Below are 23,377 nucleotides of genomic sequence, written 5' to 3'. Positions count from 1 at the left end.
GTACAAAAGTTAATTGTTTCCTCTCCCTTTCCCTACAATTATGAATAGATGAAAAGGCTTGACTTTCCCAAATGAAATTCTGATTCAGACCTTGGTATAAGTCAATGCCTGTTGTCTTTGTCCATGGAGTTTTCTTGGCAGGGATACTGGAGTGGCTTGCCGGTTCCTGCTCTAAGTGGATCATGTTTGGTTTAAACTCTGCACTATGACCTGTCCATCTTGGGTGGCCCTGTACGACAGAGCTCATAGCTTCTCTGAGTTATTCAAGCCCCTTCACCACGGCAAGGCAGTGATCCATGAAGGAGTGTTGGAGGAGACTCTTGAGAGTCCCATGGACTGCAAGAAGATCCAACCTATCCATTCTGAAGGAAATCAGCCCTGTGTGCTCACTGGAAGGACAGATCGTGAAGCTGAGGCTCCAAGACTTTGGCCATCTCATGAGAAGAGAAGACTCCCTGGAAAAGACCCTGATGTTGGGAAAGATGGAGAGCACAAGGAGAAGGGGACGACAGAGGACAAGATGGCTGGACAGTGTTCTCGAAGCTACCAGCATGAGTTTGACCAAACTGTGGGAGGCAGTGGAAGACAGGAGTGCCTGGCGTGCTCTGGTCCATGGGGTCACGAAGAGTCGGACATGACTAAACAACAACAACACAAGTCAATGTTCTCCCAAGCAGCCCAGCCTTAACTGGATCATTTCCCCAGCTGCTGAATTGGGGTACAAACTGAATTCTACATTTGGCTCACACTCATATTGCAAACTCCACTGGGGAGGCATACTTAGCCTTCTTCTCTGATCATTGCAATCAAGAGCGTTTGGATCTTAAGAGTAGCTATTTAATATTTAATCCACTGAATTCTCTCTCTTAACAATTGCTCTTTACGTTCTTTCTCTTGCAAGAATTGGCTTCATGCTGAGTCAAATGATGTTACCGTGCATAAACTCAAATGCACCATTCATTTCAGAAGGGAGGTGTGTGGGAAGTATCCTTGCTGTCTTGTGTTTGCAGCGGGCTGAATAGAATTTCGGAGGGTATATCGGCGTGGGTAATTATACAGCCTATGAATCCGATGGATAGGCACTCATGCAGAATAAACTTCTTTGTCAACACAGTCGAGGATCTAAGAGATGAGCGGAAAGTCCTCCTGACTCTGCCTTGCTGACGAATGTCAGGGGAAATGGGAGTGTGCAGGTTGTGGCCTTCTTACTGTAGGTTGCCTTGTGTGTCTCACGATGCAGGTTGAAAGGTGAGGAACAAATTAAGCAAAATAATAACAATACAATAAGATTCCTTCCTTCCTTCCTTCCTTCCTTCCTTCCTTCCTTCCTTCCTTCCTTCCTTCCTTCCTTCCTTCCTTCCTTCCTTCCTTCCTTCCTTGGAGATGGGGCTCTGTTATGTACTGAGTTGAATAGGATCCAAACTGCAGCAGTCTGATTGGTCCTAGAACAATAGGATCCAAAATGCAGCAGTCTGATTGGTCCTAGAACAATGCAGCAGTATGATTGGTCGGCAGGAACCACCCAGTCATGCTGCAGATAGAAGTGAATCCACAACCTGATTGGCCAACAGGAGAATTCTGGAATTAGCCAATCATGTGCAGCCCATTGTGTAAATAATGTATATAAGCAGATACTTTGAGGGGACTTTCATTCTTCTTCCTCCTCACCACTATAAGCTGAATAAAGAGTATGAAATCACTTTGCGACTCTGAGTATATTTCAGGTTCTATTCCTATTCTTTTTACATATCAGACAGGTCCTGTCTTTGCTGAAGGACCATAGCTCATTGGTAGAGCATTCTGGAAGGACAGATCGTGAAGCTGAGGCTCCAAGACTTTGGCCACCTCATGAGAAGAGAAGACTCCCTGGAAAAGACCCCGATGCTGGGAAAGATGGAGGGCACAAGGAGAAGGGGACGGCAGAGGACGAGATGGTGGGATAGTGTTCTCGAAGCTACAAGCATGAGTTTGACCAAACTGCGGGAGGCAGTGGAAGACAGGAGGGCCTGGCATGCTCTGGTCCATGGGGTCACGAAGAGTCGGACATGTCTAATAATAATAATAATAAATATTTATGTCTCCGCCCTCCCCAGCCGAAGCCGGGCTCAGAGCGGCTAAACAACAACAAGAGCATTCAGAAGGTCACGAAAGTGAAATAAACTGCTGCATGAATGCAGCCTACATTAAGTTATGCATCCTTTTCCATTGTCCTAAATTTCACCAGAATGTCAAGCTTCAGACCTGCCCAGATCAAGACTCTCATAGGACAAGGAGCCAGGAAATCAGAGCCCCTGGTAGATCTCTGCGCCGCTCAGACACTTAACTATGAAGTGAGGAACGTCTGCCCCGCTGAAGCCTCTTTGCCTGGCCCTTGAGAGTCTCCACGGGCCACATCCCTTGCCACACCCACTCTGCACCCTCTGCAAATGCTTTTGCTTGGCTTGAACATATCCTTGAACTGTGACATTTGGAAATGGCTGTACAACCTTGATGGCAGAAAGTGAGGAGGAATTAAAGAACCTTTTAATGAGGGAGAAAGAGGAGAGCACAAAATATGGTCTGAAGCTCAACATCAAAAAAACGAAGATCATGGCCACTGGTTCCATCACCTCCTGGCAAATAGAAGGGGAAGAAATGGAGGCAGTGAGAGGTTTTACTTTCTTGGGCTCCATGGTCACTGCAGATGGTGAAAGCAGCCACAGAATTAAAAGACGCCTGCTTCTTGGGAGAAAAGCAATGACAAACCTAGAGAGCATCTTAAAAAGCAGAGACATCACCTTGCCAACAAAGGGCCGAATAGTTAAAGCTATGGTTTTCCCAGTAGTGATATAAGGAAGCGAGAGTTGGACCATAAAGAAGGCTGATCGCCGAAGAATTGATGCTTTTGAATTCTGGTGCTGGAGGAGACTCTTGAGAGTCCCATGGACTGCAAGATGATCAAACCTATCCAATAAGAAGGAAATCAGCCCTGAGTGCTCACTGGAAGGACAGATCCTGCAGCTGGGGCTCCAAGACTACCTGGAAAAGACCCTGATGTTGGGAAAGATGGAGGGCACAAGGAGAAGGGGACGACAGAGGTTGAGATGTTGGACAGTGTTCTTGAAGCTACCAGCATGGGTTTGACCAAACTGTGGGAGGCAGTAGAAGACAGGAGTGCCTGGCGTGCTCTGGTCCATGGGGTCACAAAGAGTTGGACACAGCTAAACGACTAAACAACAACAACAACAGTAGCTCAGTGGTAGAGCCCCAGACTTTCACGCAGAAGGTCCCAGGTTCATTCCCCAGTATCTCCAGGTAGGGCTGGCAGAGGCTCCCTATCTGAAACCCGGAGAGCTGCTGCCAGTCCGTGTAGACAATACTGACCTAGACAGATTAATGGTAGCAGTACTATATTCATCTATTTTGTTTTTACACCTGTTGAGGACCTTCCTTTGCCAACAAACTTTTAAAGTGGAGATCTTTATCCCAGTCTATGTCTGCATTATATTTGAAATCGTTTGTACATATGAAATTGCTGTTCAATAGGGAGTTGTTCTATATGGTTTCACATATAAAGTTGTTTTACACATGCAGTTCTTACTGTTGAAACTTCTACTATGAGATTGCTTTTGAGTGGTGAGGTTAGAGTGTCGGACTAGGACCTGGGAGACCAGAGTTCGAATCCCTGCTCAGCCATGACATTCACTGGAAGTTTTGAATGTTTGATTTTATATTATGTTTTTACATGTGTTGGAAGCCACCCAGAGTGCCTGGGGAAACCCAGCAAGATGGGTGGGGTATAAATAATACTATTATTATTATTATTATTATTATTATTATTATTATTATTATTATTATTATTACTACTACTACTACTACTACTACTACTAATAGATGACCTCGGGCCAGTCACAGACCCTCAGCCTAACCTCACTCTTTGGGTTGTTGTGCGGAAAAATGGGAAGGAAAGATGAATGTCGCATTTGGCTTGGAAAGGTGGAGGAAAAGTGAAGTAAGTAAACAGAATATGTATCAGGGGTCAGCAAACTTTTTCAGCAGGGGGCCAGTCCACTGTCCTTCAGACCTTGTGGGGGACCAGAGTATACAGAGATGTGTTTTAAGTAAAAACATACATTCTACTCATGTAAAAACACCAGGCAGGGCCCACACATAACCCAGAGATGCATTTTAAATAAAAGGGCACATTCTACTCATGTAAAAACAAGCTGATTCTCGGACCGCCCACAGGCCGGATTGAGAAGGTGATTGGGCCAGATCCGACCCCTGGGCCTTAATTTGCTTACCCATGCTGTTATGGGAAGCAATTAGCAAATGAAATCAAATAAATGAAATAGCAAGGGGGGGGGACATACATTTTGCACATGTTCATTGTGATTTGGGAAATTTGGGAGCAGCTTCCCCTGACAGGCCCCACATCTCAACAATGACAAGAGGCGTCTAAACGTAGCAGAGAAGCAAAGGAATATAGCTGGGGGCTGGGTTGGAGTAGATGGCCCTTAGGGTCCAAATTTTTGCTTCAACTATTCAATGGAATTACACATCTGGTTTGGAAACTTAAGTAGAAAACAAGAGGAACTTTTTAATTTTTTAAGAGAGGGAGAGAGAGATTGAGAATGAATGATAAGAAGCATAGACTGGGTGGGTGGCTGGGATAGAGAACGTTCTTCCCCGGATGGGAAAAATCAATTTTATTCTCAGACTATCCCGGCTTTTCATTTAGAAAGCAATAAAATTCTATTTGTCCCTTGTTCATTTTCTACACAAAATGCTACTGAGCTGGTAGCTTTCGGCGATGGCACGAAACGTAATAGGTTAGGACTGCCGCTTTAAAATATGTTAGGGATTTTTAATGAAACCAATTTATATCAGTTTGTGGCGGTGAAAGGGCTGAGGCAACTTAATTTAGTCCCATTTTCCACACATTTGCGGCCAAAGCAGGAATTCACTTCGCTCTAAATCGGCTACACCTCCATATGGCAACCTAAGCTATTTCCCCCTGATTTGGCTGGTGACCTCTATTAAACAGCCAGGTGTGGGGTTCTATTAACGGGATAATCTCTTGATACCTAACTACGAATGCTGCAAATGTGATTAAAAAAAAACCCACCTGGGTTGGAGTTTTTATTTTTATTTTTTTAAAAAATCATAATCAGAAACTCATTGCAAAAGAGCACAAAGTTAGCAGGTCACCTGTGAGTTTGAAGTTTGGTGATGACCTCAGGATTCTCTGCACATCTTTCCTATATGACTAAAGCATTTTCCTTTTCTTTTTTGTAAATCTTATATATTAATTTTTCACACAAAAAGAAAACCAAGAAAGAAACAGAACCAAAAAGACAGCAAATTACTTTATCCATTATCCATTGAGAGCCAGTGTGGTGTAGTGGTTAAGAGCGGTAGTCACGTAATCTGGGTAACCGGGTTCGCGTCTCCGCTCCTCCACTTGCAGCTGCTGGGTGACCTTGGACCAGTCACACTTCTCTGAAGTCTCTCAGCCCCACTCACCTCACAGAGTGTTTGTTGTGGGGGAGGAAGGGAAAGGAGAATGTTAGCCGCTTTGAGACTCCTTAAAGGGAGTGAAAGGCGGGATATCAAATCCAAACTCTTCTCTTCTTCTTCTTCTTCTTCTTCTTCTTCTTCTTTCCAGCCCTCCCCTCCCATGGTTTCAATATTTATCCTTGGGCGCTGCTTATTCCGCATACACTATTCAATATCTCAAGGGCTGCCACATGGAAGAGGGAACAAGCTTGTTTTCACCTGCTCCAGAGGGTTCAAGTTACATGAAAAGAGATTCTAACTTAACACTAGGAAGAACTTTCTGACAGTAAGAGCTTTTTGACAGTGGAATAGACTCCCTTGGGAGATTGTGGACTCTCCTTCCTTGGAGGTTTTCAAGCAGAGGATGGACGGCCATCTGTCAGTGATGCTTTAGCTGAGATTCCTGCATTGCAGGGGGGGGGGGGGTGGACTAGATGATGCTTGGGATTCTCTTCCAATTACAGTGGTACCTCGGGTTAAGAACTTAATTCGTTCTGGAGGTCTGTTCTTAACCTGAAACTGATCTTAACCTGAAGTACCACTGTAGCTAATGGGGCCTCCTGCTGCTGCCGCTGCGCTGCCACCACACGATTTCTGTTCTTATCCTGAAGCAAAGTTTTTAACTCGAGGTACTATTTCTGGGTTAGCTGAGTCTGTAACCTGAAGCGCATGTAACCTGAAGCATCTGTAACCTGAGGTACCACTGTATATGATTCAATGGTAAAGATAAAGGACCCTTGGACGGTTAAGCCCAGTCAAAGGCAAATATGGGGTTGTGGCGCTCATCTCGCTTTCAGGCCGAGAGAGCCGGTGTTTGTCCACAGACAGCTTTCTGGGTCATGGGGCCAGCAGGACTAAACTGCTTCTGGTGTAATGGGACACCATGACAGAAACCAGAGCACACGGAAACGCCGTTTACCCTCCCGCCGGAGTGGTACCTATTTATCTACTTGCACTTTGACGTGCTTTTGAACTGCTAGGTTGGCAGGAGCAGGGACCGAGCAACGGGAGCTCACCCCGTCGCAGGGATTCGAACCGCTGACCTTCTGATCGGCAAGTCCTAGGCTCTGTGGTTTAACCCACAGTGCCTTACTTGCTCTCTAATTGTCACAGGAAAGTATATGATCATTGTTTGATTTTGCAAGACATCCCTTCTTACATGGATCAAAACTCAGTAGCAGTCGTTTAAAGGGAAAATGGGACCAGCAGTATCATTAAGAGACGTTCTTTCAGCTTCCCGAAACACACTACAGCCTTTGTTCCTGCAACAAATGTTCTTACGAAGGGAAGTCAATAAGCATGGAAGAAAATGCCAAATGACCAAGGCGATCACTACTGAAGAATGAAACAAACACTCATCCCTCATTTGGGGGGAACGTGTATATGGAGTAAAGAGAGAAATGTCAAAATAAAAATAAAAAGCAACTTCTGTGTTTGTGGAGAAGCACTGAAAACTGACAGACATCTACAGATTTCGGAATATTCATATCTCAACAGCTCTTGAAGCTGCAAGAGGTTTTTCCTTAAAAAATAATAATGCAAAGATGGACAGATGGAATTAATTATCACCATTTCAGCACATTTAGGAAAGACATTGGGATTGACACTTCAGAGCACTCCTCAATCCCAGCTGGAGCAGTTTGGAGCTCTGATATGTTAAATACATAAATGCAAGAGAAAATTGGGGAGGCATGCAATGGGAGCGTGAGGTGACTGGCTTTGAATTCAGATTAACCAGGGCTGTCCTGTACTTAGCCTATCTGTGCTATGCTTCCAACACTGACAGGCAGCTGCTGTCTTGGATCCCAGTCAGCCTTTCCTAGCCCTGCTGTCTCTCTCCTCTTCTCTGCCAACCCCTACTCCCAAATCCAGAAAGCTTTCCCAGTCTTATCATCTCATTCAAGATTCCTCAGAGGTGCCTCTGAAGGCCTCCACATTAATGCTAAGCATAATGTTGTTTGAAGAGGAAGATAGTTTGTGGGTCTCTCGTGCTGTGAGGAAGAGTCAGATGTAGAAGACAGAGGGCCTGTGGGTGGATACAAATGAATCGATTTACAGTGGTACCTCAGGTTAAGAACGTAATTCGTTCTGGAGGTCCATTTTTAACCTGAAACTGTTCTCAGTCTCAGTCAGTCAGTCAGTCAGTCAGTCAGAACTGAGACTGACAGTCAGTCAGAACTGAGACTGAGACTGAGAAACTTTTCTTAACCTGAGGGACCACTTTAGCTAATGGGGCGTCCCACTGCCACCACGCCGCCGCCACACAATTTCTGTTCTCATCCTGAAGCAAAGTTCTTAACCCGAGGTACTATTTCTGGGTTAGCGGAGTCTGTAACCTGAAGTGTCTGTAACCTGAGGTACCACTGTATTTCGGTCACTGACCAGAGTGACCTGTGGGTGGATAGTCCTCTGGTCCAAGAGGAATGGTCTCAATCTGATTTGGATGGAGTTTGCACTCTATTTGATGGATCAGGTTTGCAGAATGGGGTATTCCTTGATCCCGGTTTGCCAGTTGAGGCTCAGGTGCCCTTGGTTGAACCAAGTCAATCCTTGGCTACTAGCCATCCACAGCCAAGGAACACAGCCTTCTCCACTGCTATGATTTCCAGCAACTGGTATTGAGAAGCACTGCTGCCTCCAACTGTGGAAACTGTTGGGATATTCCGTTCCACCTTAAGAACAAACGTGTGGATTGTTGTATGTCACACAAGCAGGAACAGCTGGCAGGCGGCAAAGAGGGAGATCCCCGGCCGCGTCCTGCCTTAAATAGGGCAGGCCATGCCCCCAGAGCCAGCCGATTGACTGGCCAGGGGGTGACGCGGCAGGGAATCCCCCCAATCGCACGGGGGCTGGGCTCCAGCCGCTGCATGCGTGGTGGGGCCATGAAGCCCACAACCCCACTTCCTCTGTAGGGCAGAAGCGGCTTAGGATGACTAACACAGGCTTTCTGGGGTCCCAGGGTAGGATCTCTCCTAAATCTACCTGGAGATTTATCTTCTTGCCTGCAAAGCCGATGTTTTATCACCACGCTGTCGCCCTTCCCCATATCCCAGCCATGTATATTCCACAGAAGTCCCTCAGTACGCTTTAAGCTTGGCTAGCAAACCCCGCTCTCCAGCTCTGATTCTTGATAATCTCTTCTGACCGCTATTGATTGGTTATCTCCAGTGACACGGCGATGGCGGTGGCAGCTGAGTCCATTATCTTATTTCTTCCTTTGGTTTTGGATGCACGGCACTTGGGCGTGCAGCCTGAGAAATTTACTTCTGTGCCGGCATCCTGCCTCTATGCTCTTTCATCTCCAGCCTGACAGGAACAGTGACTAAAGTGCAGCTCTATTGATTAAACATCCAGGGCTTTTTAAAGAGTATATATGCGGGTATTCTCATAACGCAATGTGACATCTAATCGATAGAGCAGTACCCTGCTCCATGGACCTCAGGCAACATCTGAGTGGCTTCCAAGAAGCGAGGCAAGCTGACTTTTTATTTGTCATTTCATGCAGCTCTCTCACACAAGCGTAGCCTCCAACCTTTTATCAGATGCAAACAGTTCCTCATTCTAATAATAATAAAAAAATAAGGTCAGGACAATCGCCCATCTAGTCCTGCCACCTGATCTCACAGTGGTCAACCAGATGCCTGTGCGAAACCAATAATAATAATAATAATAATAATAATAATAATAATAATAATAATGTATTTATATCCCGCCCTCCCCAGCCGATGCCGGGCTCAAAGCGGTTAACAACAATAAAAGTAATACAGTTTACAGAAAATCACAATCAATTAACTGTAATGCATTCTAAAATCAATTCAAAATCAAAATCAAATTAGCAGGATTCAAGCATAAGAACACTCTCTCCTTTTGCAATTTCCAGCAACTGGCATTCATTAATTCATATATATAAATTTTCTGTTTTACAATTTAGAGTATTCATTTAAACAACCTTAAAATATCAGTGACTTCCATAGCATATATCAGTATCAATATCATAGTAAATACCAGTGACTTTGCATAGCATAAATCCCTGCCTATTTTATAAAAAGACTAAATCATTCAATATTCCATTATTACTTCCATCGAAACTTATTTTACACTACCAACGTTTTCAAGTGTACACAATTTCCCCCCATATATTCAATAAACATTTCCCAATCTTCTTTAAACAAATGTTCTTCTTATTCTATGCTAGATCCGCAAGCTGTGCATATTCCATCACTTCTGAAGTTGGTGGCCATCACTGCCTCCTGTGGAAATGAGTTCCACAGTTTTAACTACAGGCTGCATTAAGAATAACTTTCCTTTGTCTGTCCTAAACCTTCCCACCTTCATTGGATGCCCATGAGTTCCAGCCTCTCCCCACTTTCTCCATGCCACACATAAATTTATAAACTCCTATCATGTCGCCTCTGACTCGCCTTTTGGTCAGAACTAAAATGTCCCAATCTATGTGGCCAGGCAAGAGGGGCATTGTCCCAGTTCAATGACATGGTCCTGCCAGGTAAAGCAATCAAGGATGCCCTGGTGTGAGGCTAAAGGAGAATCTCAAGGGTTGGACACAGAGAAGCTTGGAGGTTCCTCAATTTTGCTCTAGTCTGATAAAGAAGTTCTTGACAAGCCACCATCTTTATTTATTTAATGAATTTATATACTGCCCTACACTTGGAGGTCTCAGGGCGGTTCACAAAAAAGATTACTATATACATAATCAAAATGAAAACAATAACCCAACCCAATAATAACCCCCCCCCCCAAAGAGCCACGTTTTAAAAGTGTATAGCGGTTCTCAACCTGTGGGTCCCCAGATGTTGTTGGACTACAACTCCCATCATCCCTGAGCTCTGGCCTTGCTAGCTAGGGGTGATGGGAGTTGTAGTTCAACAACATCTGGGGACCCACAGGTTGAGAAAGGCTGGTATAGGATGTTGATCAGGTCAACCAAAGTCGTGGTTTTTGCCTGGCGCCTAAAGGTGCATAATAAAAGTGCCAGACAAACTTCCCTGGGGAAAGCATTCCACAGACGGGGAGCCACCGCAGAAAAGACCCTGTTCTCGTGTTGCCACCCTCCGGACCTCTTGAGGAGGCGGCACACAAAGAAGAGCCTCAGAAGATGATCTCAGGGTCCGGGTAGGTTCATACGGAAAGAGGTGGTCCTTGAGGTATTGTGGTCCTGAGCCATTTAAGGCTTTATAGGTCAAAACCAGCGCTTTGAATTGGGCCCGGAAACTAATTGGCAGCCAGTCCAGTGGGACCAGGATCTGTGTAATATGCTCAAACTGTCTTGCTCGGGTGAGCAACCTAGCTGCTGAATTCTGCACCAGCTAAAGTTTCTGAACTGTCTTCAGAGGCAGCCCTACGTATAACGCATTGAAGTAATCTAACCTCGAGGTTACCAGAGCATAGACAACATAGATCTAGCTTCCTCAATCACCACTTTGGCTGGCTGCTCAGAGCCATTAAACCAGCAGGAAGGTCAGAAACCCAGAACGTGGAATCGCATTGCAAATGGCCCTTCCTTTTCCTCTCCTACACTCCAGCAGAGATGCTGAAGATTCTCTCTTTTTCTTTTTGGGTTGTTACTTCTTCCCACAGTGCCTCTAAGATATCTATCTCCCTTGTATTTATTCAGTGCAGAACAGATTGATTTAAATCTTTGCCCAGGGTTATTTTTTCTTCTACTTTGCATTTCCCCCTACTTTGCATTAATTTTAAACACATAATAAGAGGTTATGCGGGGCCAGAATGTCCCATTTTGGAGAAGGAAGTTTAAAATAAAATAAAATAAAGAAGATTAGCTTTAGCTAGAGGAAGGTTGGGGAAAGGGAGAGATATACGAAGGCTGAGAAGCACTTCTAATTTTTAAATATACAAATGCTTTTCCTTTACTGTGTGAGTGTATTGCATTGCTCTCAGCCACTGCAGGGAAATCCAACTTATGTCGGTGGAGTGAGAATCTATACAAACCTGATTCACAAAACAACAAAAGATAAAAAGAAACAAAACAAAAATACCACCAGCGCTTGCCTTCTAGGGAGTTCTGACTTGTTAAGAGCTTTGCAGACTTTCTAAAGTTATCCAGCTTCTGACCATTCAATTGGATGTATTTGAGAATTAAAAGAATATGCACTTTCTCCTTTCTGATGATGCCAGCAGTGTCAGTAGTGGTGGCCAAAATTCCATGTGTTCCTAATAATAATAATAATAATAATAATAATAATAATACCCTGCTCATCTGGCTCAGTTTCCCCAGCCGCTCTGGCCGGCTCCCAACAGAATATTAAAAACACGATAAAAGATCAAAACTTCCCTAAAAACTTCCTGAAACAGGGCTGCCTTCAGATGTCTTCTAAAAGTCAGATAGTTGTTTTATTTCCTTGACATCTGCTGGGAGGGCGTTCCACAGGGAGGGTGCCACTGCCGAGAAGGCCCTCTGCCTGGTCCCCTGAAACCTCGCTTCTTGCAGTGAGGGAACCACCAGAAGGCCCTCGGCGCTGGACCTCAGTGTCCGGGCAGAACGATGGGGGTGGAGATGCTCCTTCAGGTATACTGGGCCGAAGCTGTTTAGGGGTAAGGCTGTTCAGATGTTGTCTGTTTACAATTCCCATCAGTCCAAGCTTCTGATAACTTAATCTAATGTGCAAGAGAATTGATAGCTGTATTCCAATCAGCAGGCAAATTTAAATTAGGGCACTCTGCTTGAAAAATGTGGACGGAATGAAGGTCTCTTTCATCTCTTGCTAAGGTGGAGCAAAGGACAAATTGGGAAGGTCCAAAATGTTTACTCCAGAAGCGTTTATCTGCCCAATACCATACTGGCTTTTTGGTGTCTGTGCCAGATAAATCCATAGCTTGTAGAACAACATAATTTTACAGAGACCAAAGGGTCACTCCTGCTTGCCTGAGTGCAAAACAAATATAATTGAGCGGTTTTTAACACACACACACACACACACACACACACACACACACACACACCACGATCCTATGGAGGGGTGAAAAGCAGAAAACCCCATCTTTCTCACTGAAGGCTTAGTGCCTCTGCAGAACTGCAGGCAGGCAGGATTGCGTAATATATTATATTTTCCCGAGTCACAATTAAATGCAGCTCTGCTGAAAGGCTGCTGAGTTTTCTCCATATCGACACTGAAGTAGATGTTTTCTGAAATTTGGTTCAAGAGAGGTTAATGCCTGTTGTCAAATGAAACCCCAGAATGAGCCCTCAGCCAAAGCAATTGCAGGATCAGCTCTGACATTATTGAAATAATTTCCCATATATTAAAAGGGAGCAGTGAGATTCCTAAATCTGCAAGAGCCTCTTGCTGACGGAGTGCAGGGCAGAAGGGAGAAAAGGGAATCTGCCGAAAGAATAACAGAATCATAAGACTGTACAGTCGGAAGGCACTCCAAAGGTCATCTAGGCCACCCTACCCACCGCAATGCAGAAATCACAGCTAAACGAAGGCCAAATATCAATGAACTATATGAGGACTGCTCTGCTGCTGGAAGGAAGGAAAAGAGAAATTGTAGATCAACGCAGGATCAATTACCTAAATCCCATTTAGAGGGTGATTAATACTTGCAAAACATGCTAAATTTCAATTAACCTATTACTGCAGCAATTTAAACATTTATCTCTCGCTCTCTCCCTCTCCCTCCCATCCAAAAACCCTCTCTGGCATTAATATTGTTGCTGCTCTTACCATCTAGCAATGAATGTTTTCAAAGCAATGCTGGGATTTAATCAGAACCTTCTCTCTGTTTTTGGAGAGGCAAAATTTGACTGAGTAAAGAAAACAGTTCAAGGCTCTCAGATGAAAGAACAGGAAACATAATGCTGTTATTTTGATTTGTGCATCACCCCACTCCACTTTTAAGGGATGTAGAACAGGGTCATAGCATTTGGGGACATAGGAGATCAACTGGAGCCCATCTGCAGTCCTGTGCCCAGTTCTGGGTGTCAGGAGTTCAGCTTACACTCGAGTAGGACCCTGGTAGAGACACATGCCCGACTGGCATGTTCTCTCCCTCCTGGTCGATCGTTCGGGAGCTTCATAAGCTTTCTTCAGCCTGAACATCACAGCGACCGATGCCAACCGACACCGGCACACTTAGAGATCCGCAGAGTCTTTGCAGCTTTGTGTAACAGACCTCAGTAACTCAGCATTTTGGCTAATCTACTTTATTTACATATAAACACACAGGGAGCACTGCAACATGGCTCCCTCTCTAGCATCAGACAGCAAAGAGAAAAAGAACAAAGGACAATAGTCCCACTTCATGGAACACAGGAACACAAACATCCTGTCTTCGTCACTTCCCACTCTGTGGAGTCAAAACATATCACGTCATGTGAAAGACAACAATCCCATGACTGCAATCATAGATCAGGAATTCTAACACTGGGTGCCACAATTTCAGAATGATATTGACAAACCGGAATGCATGCCAAGCAGGACAACCAAGATGTTGAAGGGTCTGGAAACCAAGCCTGATGAGGAACGGTTGAAGGAGCTGGGTATGTTTAGTCTAGAAAAGAGGAGACTCCAGGGCTGTCACAAGGAAGATGGAACAAGCTTGCTTTCTCTGGCTCTTAGAGGCCAGGACTTGAACCAATGGCTTCAAGTTACAAGAAAGGAGTTTCCGATTTAACATCAGGAATAATTTTCTGACAGTGAGAGCTGTTTGATAGAGGACTACCTTGGAAAGTGGAGGGCTCTTCTTCATTGTGTTTTTTCTTCTTCCAAAAATAGCTCCTAAAATTCATTGGCGGAAGCCATGGCTGTTCAATGTGGTATCCTAGTGCTTTTAATATGAGTTGTGGATATGATCTTAGTTGGATAAACACCTAATGTGGGATGAGCTGTCCCCCTTGCTGAAGGTTTCAAAGAAGGAGCTGAACATCTCTTTGATGCAGATGTTCAGCACTGAGGTCTCCTCCAACTCTTACAGTTTGATTTTCAACTAGGCTTGCTTATCTTAGCCACTCATGTTTTATCCATGCCACAAACATCCTGGTGTTAACCCCCACTCCTGAGAGGTGGGCAGGGGACAATGTCAGGATTGCGTGCAGGAGCCAGGCCCTGTGACCAGTAGGGCTACACAGGACTGGGGCCTTCCTAAGTTTGTTCTGGAGAGGCAAGGCACGACCGCACAGGTGAGGCCAATTGGTAACTCACTGCACCTGGTGGCAAGAGCCGGGAAGGGATATAAGGTCAGCATTTCTCTTCGGCTCTTTGCCACAGCAACTCATTTCCTGCCTTGCTGCATTTGGCTGATCCTCAGACCTCGGCTTCTTGATTCCTTGCTTCTTGACCCTTGGACCCTTGACTTCGTGCCTCCTTGCTTCTCGACCCTCAGAACCTTGACTTCGTGACTCCCTGCTTCCTGACCCTAGGACCCCTGGCTTCTGGACTCTCATTCCTGCTCCCACCCTGCCATCTTGCCCCCGGTCCCAACGTCCTCAGCCGGGACTTTGATCGCCTGTAGACTGGACTTTGACAGACAAGCCCAAACCAGAATTACATTGGATTTTAATGATCCAGTGATACTTTCTCAACACAGAGATGTTAAAAAGGCTCCTCGCACCTCCCAAGAAGCACAATTCTCCTGACATGAAGCACTGGGGAACCAGCGCTTGATGACTCATGGGCCAGAGGATAATGAATAATTACACACCCCATTTCATTTACAAATTGCCCATCGCCATTCAAACCTTGACTGCTGTCTGGCCACAGAGCATCTCTTGTGTCCATCACAAAGGCAATGGCATGGAGACCAGCTGGTTAGGAACAGAGGTGTGCAGGGGTTGGGGGAGAAATGCTGTCACAAAGGCAGCAGTAAAAAAGGGGATTGTCATTCAACAGAAGTCCAGTGTCCAGATCAAAAGAAATAGCAGTATACTCTATTCTGCCTTGGTCACACACACCCTGGACTACTAAGGATGTTGACAAGCTGGAACATGTGTAGAGGAAGGTGACCAAGAAGATAAAGGGTCTGGAAACCAAGCCTTGCGAGGAATGGTGGAGATAGTTGGGTATTTTTAGCCTGGATAAGAGGAGACAGAAAGGAAATAAAATAGCCATCTTAAAATATCAGAAGGGCTGTCCCATGGAAGATGGAGCAAGCTAGTTTTCTCCTGCTCTGGAGGGTATCTGGATAGCCATCTATCATGGATGCTTTAGTCAAGATTCCTGCATGGCAGGGGATTGGACTAGATGACCCTCAAGGTCCTTTCAAACTTTACAATTCTATGATGCTCTGATTCAAAGAAGAGAAGGGTAGCAGAAGGGTAGGTTCAATTCCAAGTATCTTCAGTCATAGCAATAAGCCTGAGCTCTTGGATTCGTCTTCTGAGTCAAACATTCTCAAAGGAGAACTTTCAGCCCAGCTTTATTAATTATCCTCGCTCTCCTATTGGTCACACTGGAATATCCTTTATTTATGAATTATAGATAGGTGGTAATTGCACCTCCAGGCAAATAGAAGGGGAAGAAATGGAGGCAGTGAGAGATTTTACTTTCTTGGGCTCCATGATCACCGCAGATGGTGACAGCAGTCATGAAATTAAAAGACGCCTGCTTCTTGGGAGAAAAGCAATGAGAAACCTAGACAGCATCTTAAAAAGCAGAGACATCACATTGCCGACAAAGGTCTGCATAGTTAAAGCTATGGTTTTCCCAGTAGTGATGTATGGAAGTGAGAGCTGGACCATAAAGAAGGCTGATTGCCGAAGAATGGATGCTTTTGAATTATGGTGCTGGAGGAGACTCTTGAGAGTCCCATGGACTGTAAGAAGATCAAACCTCTCTATTCTGGAGGAAATCAGCCCTGAGTGCTCACTGGAAGGACAGATCATGAAGCTGAGGCTCCAAGACTTTGGCCACCTCATGAGAAGAGAAGACTCCCGGGAAAAGACCCTGATGCTGGGAAAGATTGAGGGCACAAGGGGAAGGGGAGGACAGAGGACGAGATGATTGGACCGTGTTCTCAAAGCTACCAACCTGAGTTTGACCAAACTGTGGGAGGCAGTGGAAGACAGGAGTGCGTGGCATGCTCTGGTCCATGGGGTCACAAAGAGTCGGACACGACTAAACGACTAAACAACAATTGGACAGATATTCAAGAAAGCTGGAGCTGTTTCAAATGCTCAGGCTGCAGTCTCGTGCATTTAGCTTAGATATATGCCCCAAACTGAAAGCATTTGGCTTCCCCCAAATAATATTGGGAAGTGTAGTTTGTTGAAAGTTGAACATTGGGACATTTGCAGGGTATGAGACTACATCGATTTAGTTGATTTAGAAGAGGAAGAAATCTGCAAGTCTATATTCCAACCAGAGGCGGTGCAGGGTGTGGTACACCCCAGTTTGCAAAGCATTTAGTCCCAGAGAGCCCTTGGATTTCCCTGAAGCTGGAGGTCGACTGTGCCCGATGGAGTTTTAGTTGATGTGATCTGACAAGCTGACAGTCCAAAATGGTACTGCCCTGGGCTCCACAGCTGTGACACTCGGTATTTGGAATCTTTGGGCATTTACTGCCTCCAGGTTATGCAGGCTCCTTTGGTACTGCTCCTCTGATGCTTAGCGAGTTTTTACTTGCTTCGACTCTGCAGTCCTTTAAGGAACATGTCGCCCATCTGAGTGCCTCATAGCGTGAGCCCAGAGTCCAATAGAGATCAAGACACAGTCACCAGCAAAGGGCTCCGTGACTCCTTTGTGACTCAACCTCCTTTCGCATCGGTGCCAGTAGAAACCAGGTTGAGAATCTAGAAGAAAAAGCTGCGGAACCAGCCTGACTAGTACCTTTGCAAGGTGAATGGCCTTAGCTGGCCAGTGAAGTGTTGTCACCAGCATCTCAAAGAGTGAACTATGTGACCATAGCAGCAACCATCTGTCATGGATGCTTTAGTTGAGATTTCTGCCCTTGGGGTCCCTTCTAACTCTACAATTCTATGATTCTATGAACAAAGTGATGGTACACTCTAAGAAGGCAGTAGGCATTGCATATAATCATGGACCCTTCATCATCTTGGTTGCCTTCATTCCAGCTTGTCAACCTCCTTCTTAAATCGTGGTGCCCAGAATTGGACGCAGTATTCCAAGTATGTTCTGACCAAAGCAGAATTACTTCCTTTGATCTGGACACAATACTTCTGTTGATGCAGCCTAGAACAGCATTCTCTTTCCTCCCCCTTTGCACCACACCATTGATTCATGTTAAGCTTGTGGTCCACCAAGACCCCTAGATCCTTTTCACATGTACTGCTGGTAAGCAAGGTAGCCCCCACTTTATATTTATGCATCTGGTTCTTCCTATGTGCAGAACCTAACATTTGTCCCTATTGAAATTCATGTTGTTGGTTTGCACCCAGATCTCCAATCTGCTAAGGTCATTTTGAATTCTGATTCTGTCTTCTGCGGCATTAACCATTCCTCCCAGTTTGGTGTCATCTGCCAATTTGATGAGCATCCCCTCAATTCCTTCATCCAAGTCATTTAGAAAGACGTTGAACAACAATGGGCTTCTCATTGGGCTGGATGCCAAGTCATCCCAGGATGTGGAACCATGGGAGTTGTGTTTGTGTGTGAGTTATGACCTATGCTGGAAGCTGGAGACTTATTGTATTGCTCTGGGCTGGACCCATTAGCTGAGTATGGGTTTTCCCTGGAAACATAACGAGGAAACAGGATCTGTTGGGAGTGTTAATGCTGTGAGTCCCTTCACCCCCCACTCAGGTTGTATAGATGTGTAAACATCCTAAATATACCACCACTACTATTGACCTTCACTCCAAAGAAACTGAGTCCTGGGTAAGTGCTAGAACCCGTCAGTCTCCCTCACTGCTCAGAGGTTGTGGTGCACGCAATGGAGTTCTGTCTTCCTTGGTTCATCCAAGTGAGTCAAAAGCCTTTTCAACTAGAAGGTCAACTTAAGACCTCAAGATCCTACTGGATCAGGTCTATGGACCATCGAGTTCAGAATCTTCTTCTCTCAGCGGCTTGTGGGAAACCCACAAGCGTGATCTGAGCACAAGAGAAGCTCTCTCCTCTTGTCGTTTCCAGCAACTGGTATTCAGAAGCATTGATGCCTCCATCTGCATAGCTTGTAGCCATTGATAGTCCTCTTCTCCATGAATTTGGCTAATCCTCTTTTAAAGTCATCCAGGTTGGTGGACACCACTGCCTCCTGTGTGAATGAGTTCCATAAGGGATCCTTTTTAGGGTGCATTCATGAAGCACACCTGGTTCGCTCAACGCTTGCTGCCATAAACTGGAAACGATTCAAATTAGAGCTCCAAAGAAACACCTGCGCTTTGTCACATCACAGCAGAATACACAGCTGCTCGGATGTCTCTGCCGTGTCCCTTGGAAGATTGCACCTCCAAGCTTAGAAGCATCCCAAAGCCCCGAATGAACCCGGCCCTATAAATGTTTCATGGCAGATGCACTTATTTGAGGGAGGGCGGGATAGATTTAAAGCAAATAAATAAATAAATAAAACGAGAGGTACGGTGCTTTGAATGGAAGCACGAACGGCTCAGACCTAGCAAAAGGTGAAGTTGCCACATTCGTTCACTTCATTTAGCAACTCCCCTTCCCGTTTTGAGGGAAGCAGCTGCTTCGGGGGAGGGAGCGGGGAAAAGCTTGCATTAAGGTAAGCATAAAAACAGCAGGTGCACAAACGCTGCCTTGCAAACCGACAGTACTCTCAGACCTGTAATCACAGGCAAGCTTTTGTATTCAGCCAATGCAGCAGGCCAGGAAGGAAAAGGAAAAAAAAGGAGGGGAAAACCATTGAAAGTGCAGATTTTATTAGGGCCACCTGCTCCTATCCGTTCCTAAATGGAAATTAAAACAATACGGCTTAATTGCATCACACGCCGATCGCACAAACAATGTTGCGGTTTGCCTATCTCGTTGTTAACAACGCAAGGGAAGCCCGAAGTGGCTTGTACTTCGTTAACGTGAATTAGAATCTCCACTTCTTCCCTAATTAGGGCTGTCCCTGGTTGCCCAGCTATCCAGGTCTGTGGTGCTCCAAATCATGCCTGGTATTTTCTAGCAACTGGAAATGTTCAAAAACAATGATCATCACCATTTTGGCAGTGGAACAGACTCCTACGAGAGGCGGTGGACTGCCCTTCCTTGGAGGTTTTTAAGCGGAATTTAGATGGCCATCTGCCATGGATGCTTTCGCTGAGATTGCTGCATGGCAGGGGGTTCGACTAGATGACCCATCGGGTCCCTTCCAAGATTCTATGATTCTGTGACCATAACAATTCTCAATAATATTTATATACTGCTTAATATGCAAAATCCCTAAGCTGTTTACATAAAATAGAATAAGGTACCGTATTTTTCTGTGTATAACACGCCCCCATGTATAAGTCCCTATTTTGGGGGACTCCAAATTAAGAAAATGGGGGAAAATGCCCAGAGTTGTTGAGCTATTTTTTTTTGGGGGGGGGGGAGGGATTGCTGAAAATTTATCATCCACCAGACCTACACTGCCACTCGCACGTATCGCAAATGCCTCCAATCCGCTGCCCCCAATTGCCTGCCCAATTGCCGCAGCAACAGCCAATCAAGCCCAGCCCTTGACGCAGCCCCCAATAACACACCCAAAAACCATGGATGCTTTCTGGCTCCCAGAAGCAACATATAACACGTCCCCCCAATGAACTACCCATGTATAAGACGAGCCCCAAATGTCTAAACATTTTAATAAAAAAACACCCTCTTCTTATACACAGAAAAATACGACAATTTTATAAAATGTGTTTATTCTACATATAAAACCCAAATATGTCAGCAGAAACCGATTCATTGCAATCCTTGAACTACAAAATGATCCTTGCCATATTTTAGAGGGGAGTCTGGACTAGTGAAGAACTGCTAGCATGTCCGTGGCATCTAGCAGGATTTCCATTCCGTTTTCCTTGGGACCATCCATATGTATTTGTGTGTGTGTGTGTGTGTGTGTGTGTGTGTCCGTCCTTTTGGGATTACAATTCCTGCAAGGGAGCTGGCTAAACCCTGAGAGGAAGCAACCGATGCAGCTGAGACACACGAAGATGAGGAGAGGAGGCAAGTGTGAGGGATCCAGTTAGTCAGAAGAAGAAGTCTTGCTTCTCTGAGCATCCATGGGGTGGGAGCATGTTCAGGAATCAGCCCAGGGAGAACGATACTCACAGGTCTCAACACACGGAGGACCAAAAGGTGCTCAGTTATAGAGAAGATGCTTTCTAACATGCATTAGCTCTTATGCTGTAATGGAAATGCAAAGACCTTTGTATTTTGAGGAGTTTGTAGTGCACAGAAATGGCTCTACTTGTGCCTAGAGTCAGGGGTCGGCAAACTGTTTCCGCAGGGGGCTGGTCCACTGTCCCTCAGACCTTGTGGGGGGCCGGACTATATTTTGAAGGGAAAAAATCCCCCCCATGAGTTTCCCCTCCCTTCTCCACTGCACTGGACGAGACCCTGCTTACCTGAGCCTTGCGAGTGCCAGGGGCTTGTGGCGATCGCGGGGGGATGATGAGCAGCGCGAAAGAGCTGGCTCCAGAGAGGGGCTGCTTCAAATGGCACTCAGCCAACCATGGCTCAACAAAGCCCAGCTCCCTTCCACCTCTAGGCAGGGTGTGGAGAAGCCAGGAGGAGGGAGGGAGGAGGCGCCACTGCGGTGTGTGAGAGGGAGAGAGGGGAAATGGCACAGCACGAACAATCAGAATCCCCAGGCCGATCCACGCAGTGATTCCTGGACCGTCAGCGGGCTGGATCCATAAGGCAATTGGGCTGGATCTGGCCCCCAGGCCTTAGTTTGCAGACCCATGGCCTAGACCATCTTTAACGGGTCTGGAATCCCTTCATTAGCCAGTCAGATCTCTTGTATTGCATTCAGATATCTGCTGAGAAGGATGGCCAATATCCTACCTATTGCTTAGTCACGGGCAGCCCTTGGCAAGAAGGCAAGGTCAGCCACCTGTTAAAGGAGCCCTGGTGTCTAGCCATGGAGTCCCTGGGAATGTTTATGTTTGCCAGATATGAAAGCGGCTTGGAAACTCTCCTCTATGGGCCTTAGCACAGTCCGTGGCAGTCGAAGGAGCTGCATGCTAGCTATTTCTAGAGTCCATCTGCTTCTGGTGGGTTTCTGGGGACAGAAGAGACATCAGGTGTCTTCTGCTTTGCCCTTGGCTCCTCATTTTCTTATCCTACTAGTAAACAAAAGCTGCTTATCAAGGAACAGCCCCAACCTTTGCTCAGATGGTGAGATGGCAAAGATAGAGAGCATTTTCGCCACAAAAGAGTAACAAGATGGTCATGAGGACCCCATGGCCAAGCCGAACATCTCACCTGTCAGTCTCAGGCGAAACCTGGGATCTCTCACCTGTTCTAGGCCATGGGTAGGCAAATTAAGGCTCATGGGCCGGATCAGGCCCAATTGCCTTCTGGATCTAGCCCGCGGATGGTCTGGGAATTATTGTGCGGATTGCCAGCTCATGAGTTCTTTCCCTCTCCCTCCCTCGGCGGCGCGTCCTCCTCCCTCCCTCCCTCCCTCCTCCTGGCTTCTCCCTGCCCTGTCTAGAGGAGGAAGGGAGCTGGGTTTTGTTGATGCCAGCAGCAGCAGTGCCCGAGCAGCTGCCATTTTTAAGCAGCCCCTCTCCAGAGCCCTTTCCCGCTCCACTCATCCCCTGCTGCTCGCAAGACACAGGTAAGCAGCCACTGGGGTTCGTGGTACTCTTGCATCATTTCCCCCCCTCCAAAATACAGTCCGGCCCCCCACAAAGTCTGAGGGACAGTGGACCGGCCCCTTGCTGAAAATGTTTGCTGACCCCTGTCCTGGCCCTGTTTCGTAGTACGGGTGTATCCACACACATTTTTCCAGAGTCCATCAACAACTCTGCCTATTCTCGAACACGTCTAGAAGTTTGCATGTGTCTATTTCATTCTTGCCGCAGTGCAAAAGGACCTTTGGTAGAAGCTTTAAAAGACTGCAGCTTAATCCCATTTCCCCACGGGACCACATCTGCTGGCGACACAATCTTTTCAATCAGCTGTCTAGTTAGGATGCTCCAAGAAGGGAGAACACAACAGGCGTAAAGGATGCATTTTAACACCATTTTTCAAAGAACAACAGTTGCTAATTGCTTCGTTTTCTGTTGGGAAAAGTCTGCTTAATATGCAGGTCTCAAAATGATGTCTTTAATGCAAGCTGCCAGCAGAGGAAAAAAAGTCATTTAAATCTTAGGAGGGGGGAAAAAGAGAGAGAGAGGTTAAGCTCTCATTTTAGGAACACTCTCCAAGTCACTTCCAAACACGGTAAGAGAGTTACTGGTACAGAGCCAGGTTCAATTTGCCCAAATCATTTTAAATAGCACGGATCTAATCAGGATATTTTTCTGTTCCTTAAAACACACACACACACACACACACACACACACACACACACACACACTTACTTGGTGTTGGCTGGCCTTGGCCAACTGCTCATTGGCAGATTGTACATTTGAGGAGGCAGTCTCGATGTTGGCTTCAATGCTATCTGTAAATTAAGATAATAGAAAGTAATTACATGGTATGGAGTAGCGAGCAAATCCCAAAATTCAATTTAATTTATACATAACCCAAGTCACACTCAAAGTGGTTGACAAAATATAGGACCAACAAGCAATTACAGATGCAAATGACAACAAATTAAAGCAAAAGAGAGGCATTACAGGAAAAGAGGAATTCTGCTTTAAAATCCCCCCTCTGCAAAATAAACAAAAATAAACAATAAACACAAAGATATTTTTTTAAAAAAAATGCAGGATAGTGTCACCAGCAGCATAAAATGTACCCAT

At 45.6% G+C, this 23,377-nt stretch overlaps 1 protein-coding gene across 5 annotated transcripts in view; it reads right to left on the bottom strand.

Moving 5' to 3' along the window:
- TSNARE1 (t-SNARE domain containing 1) overlaps positions 1–23,377 on the bottom strand; it is a 442,991-nt gene that overhangs the window by 122,180 nt on the left and 297,434 nt on the right. For all 5 annotated transcript variants that reach the window (XM_028736058.2, XM_077932694.1, XM_028736057.2 and 2 more), the window contains one exon: positions 22,994–23,076. In XM_028736058.2, coding sequence (XP_028591891.2) covers positions 22,994–23,076 — 83 coding nt within the window. The remainder of the gene's footprint in view (positions 1–22,993; positions 23,077–23,377) is intronic.

Source organism: Podarcis muralis, chromosome 8, assembly GCF_964188315.1.
Source record: "Podarcis muralis chromosome 8, rPodMur119.hap1.1, whole genome shotgun sequence".
Classification (NCBI taxonomy): domain Eukaryota; kingdom Metazoa; phylum Chordata; class Lepidosauria; order Squamata; family Lacertidae; genus Podarcis; species Podarcis muralis.
Note: the sequence above shows the minus strand (reverse complement) of the source record. Positions and strands in the feature narration are given on the sequence as shown.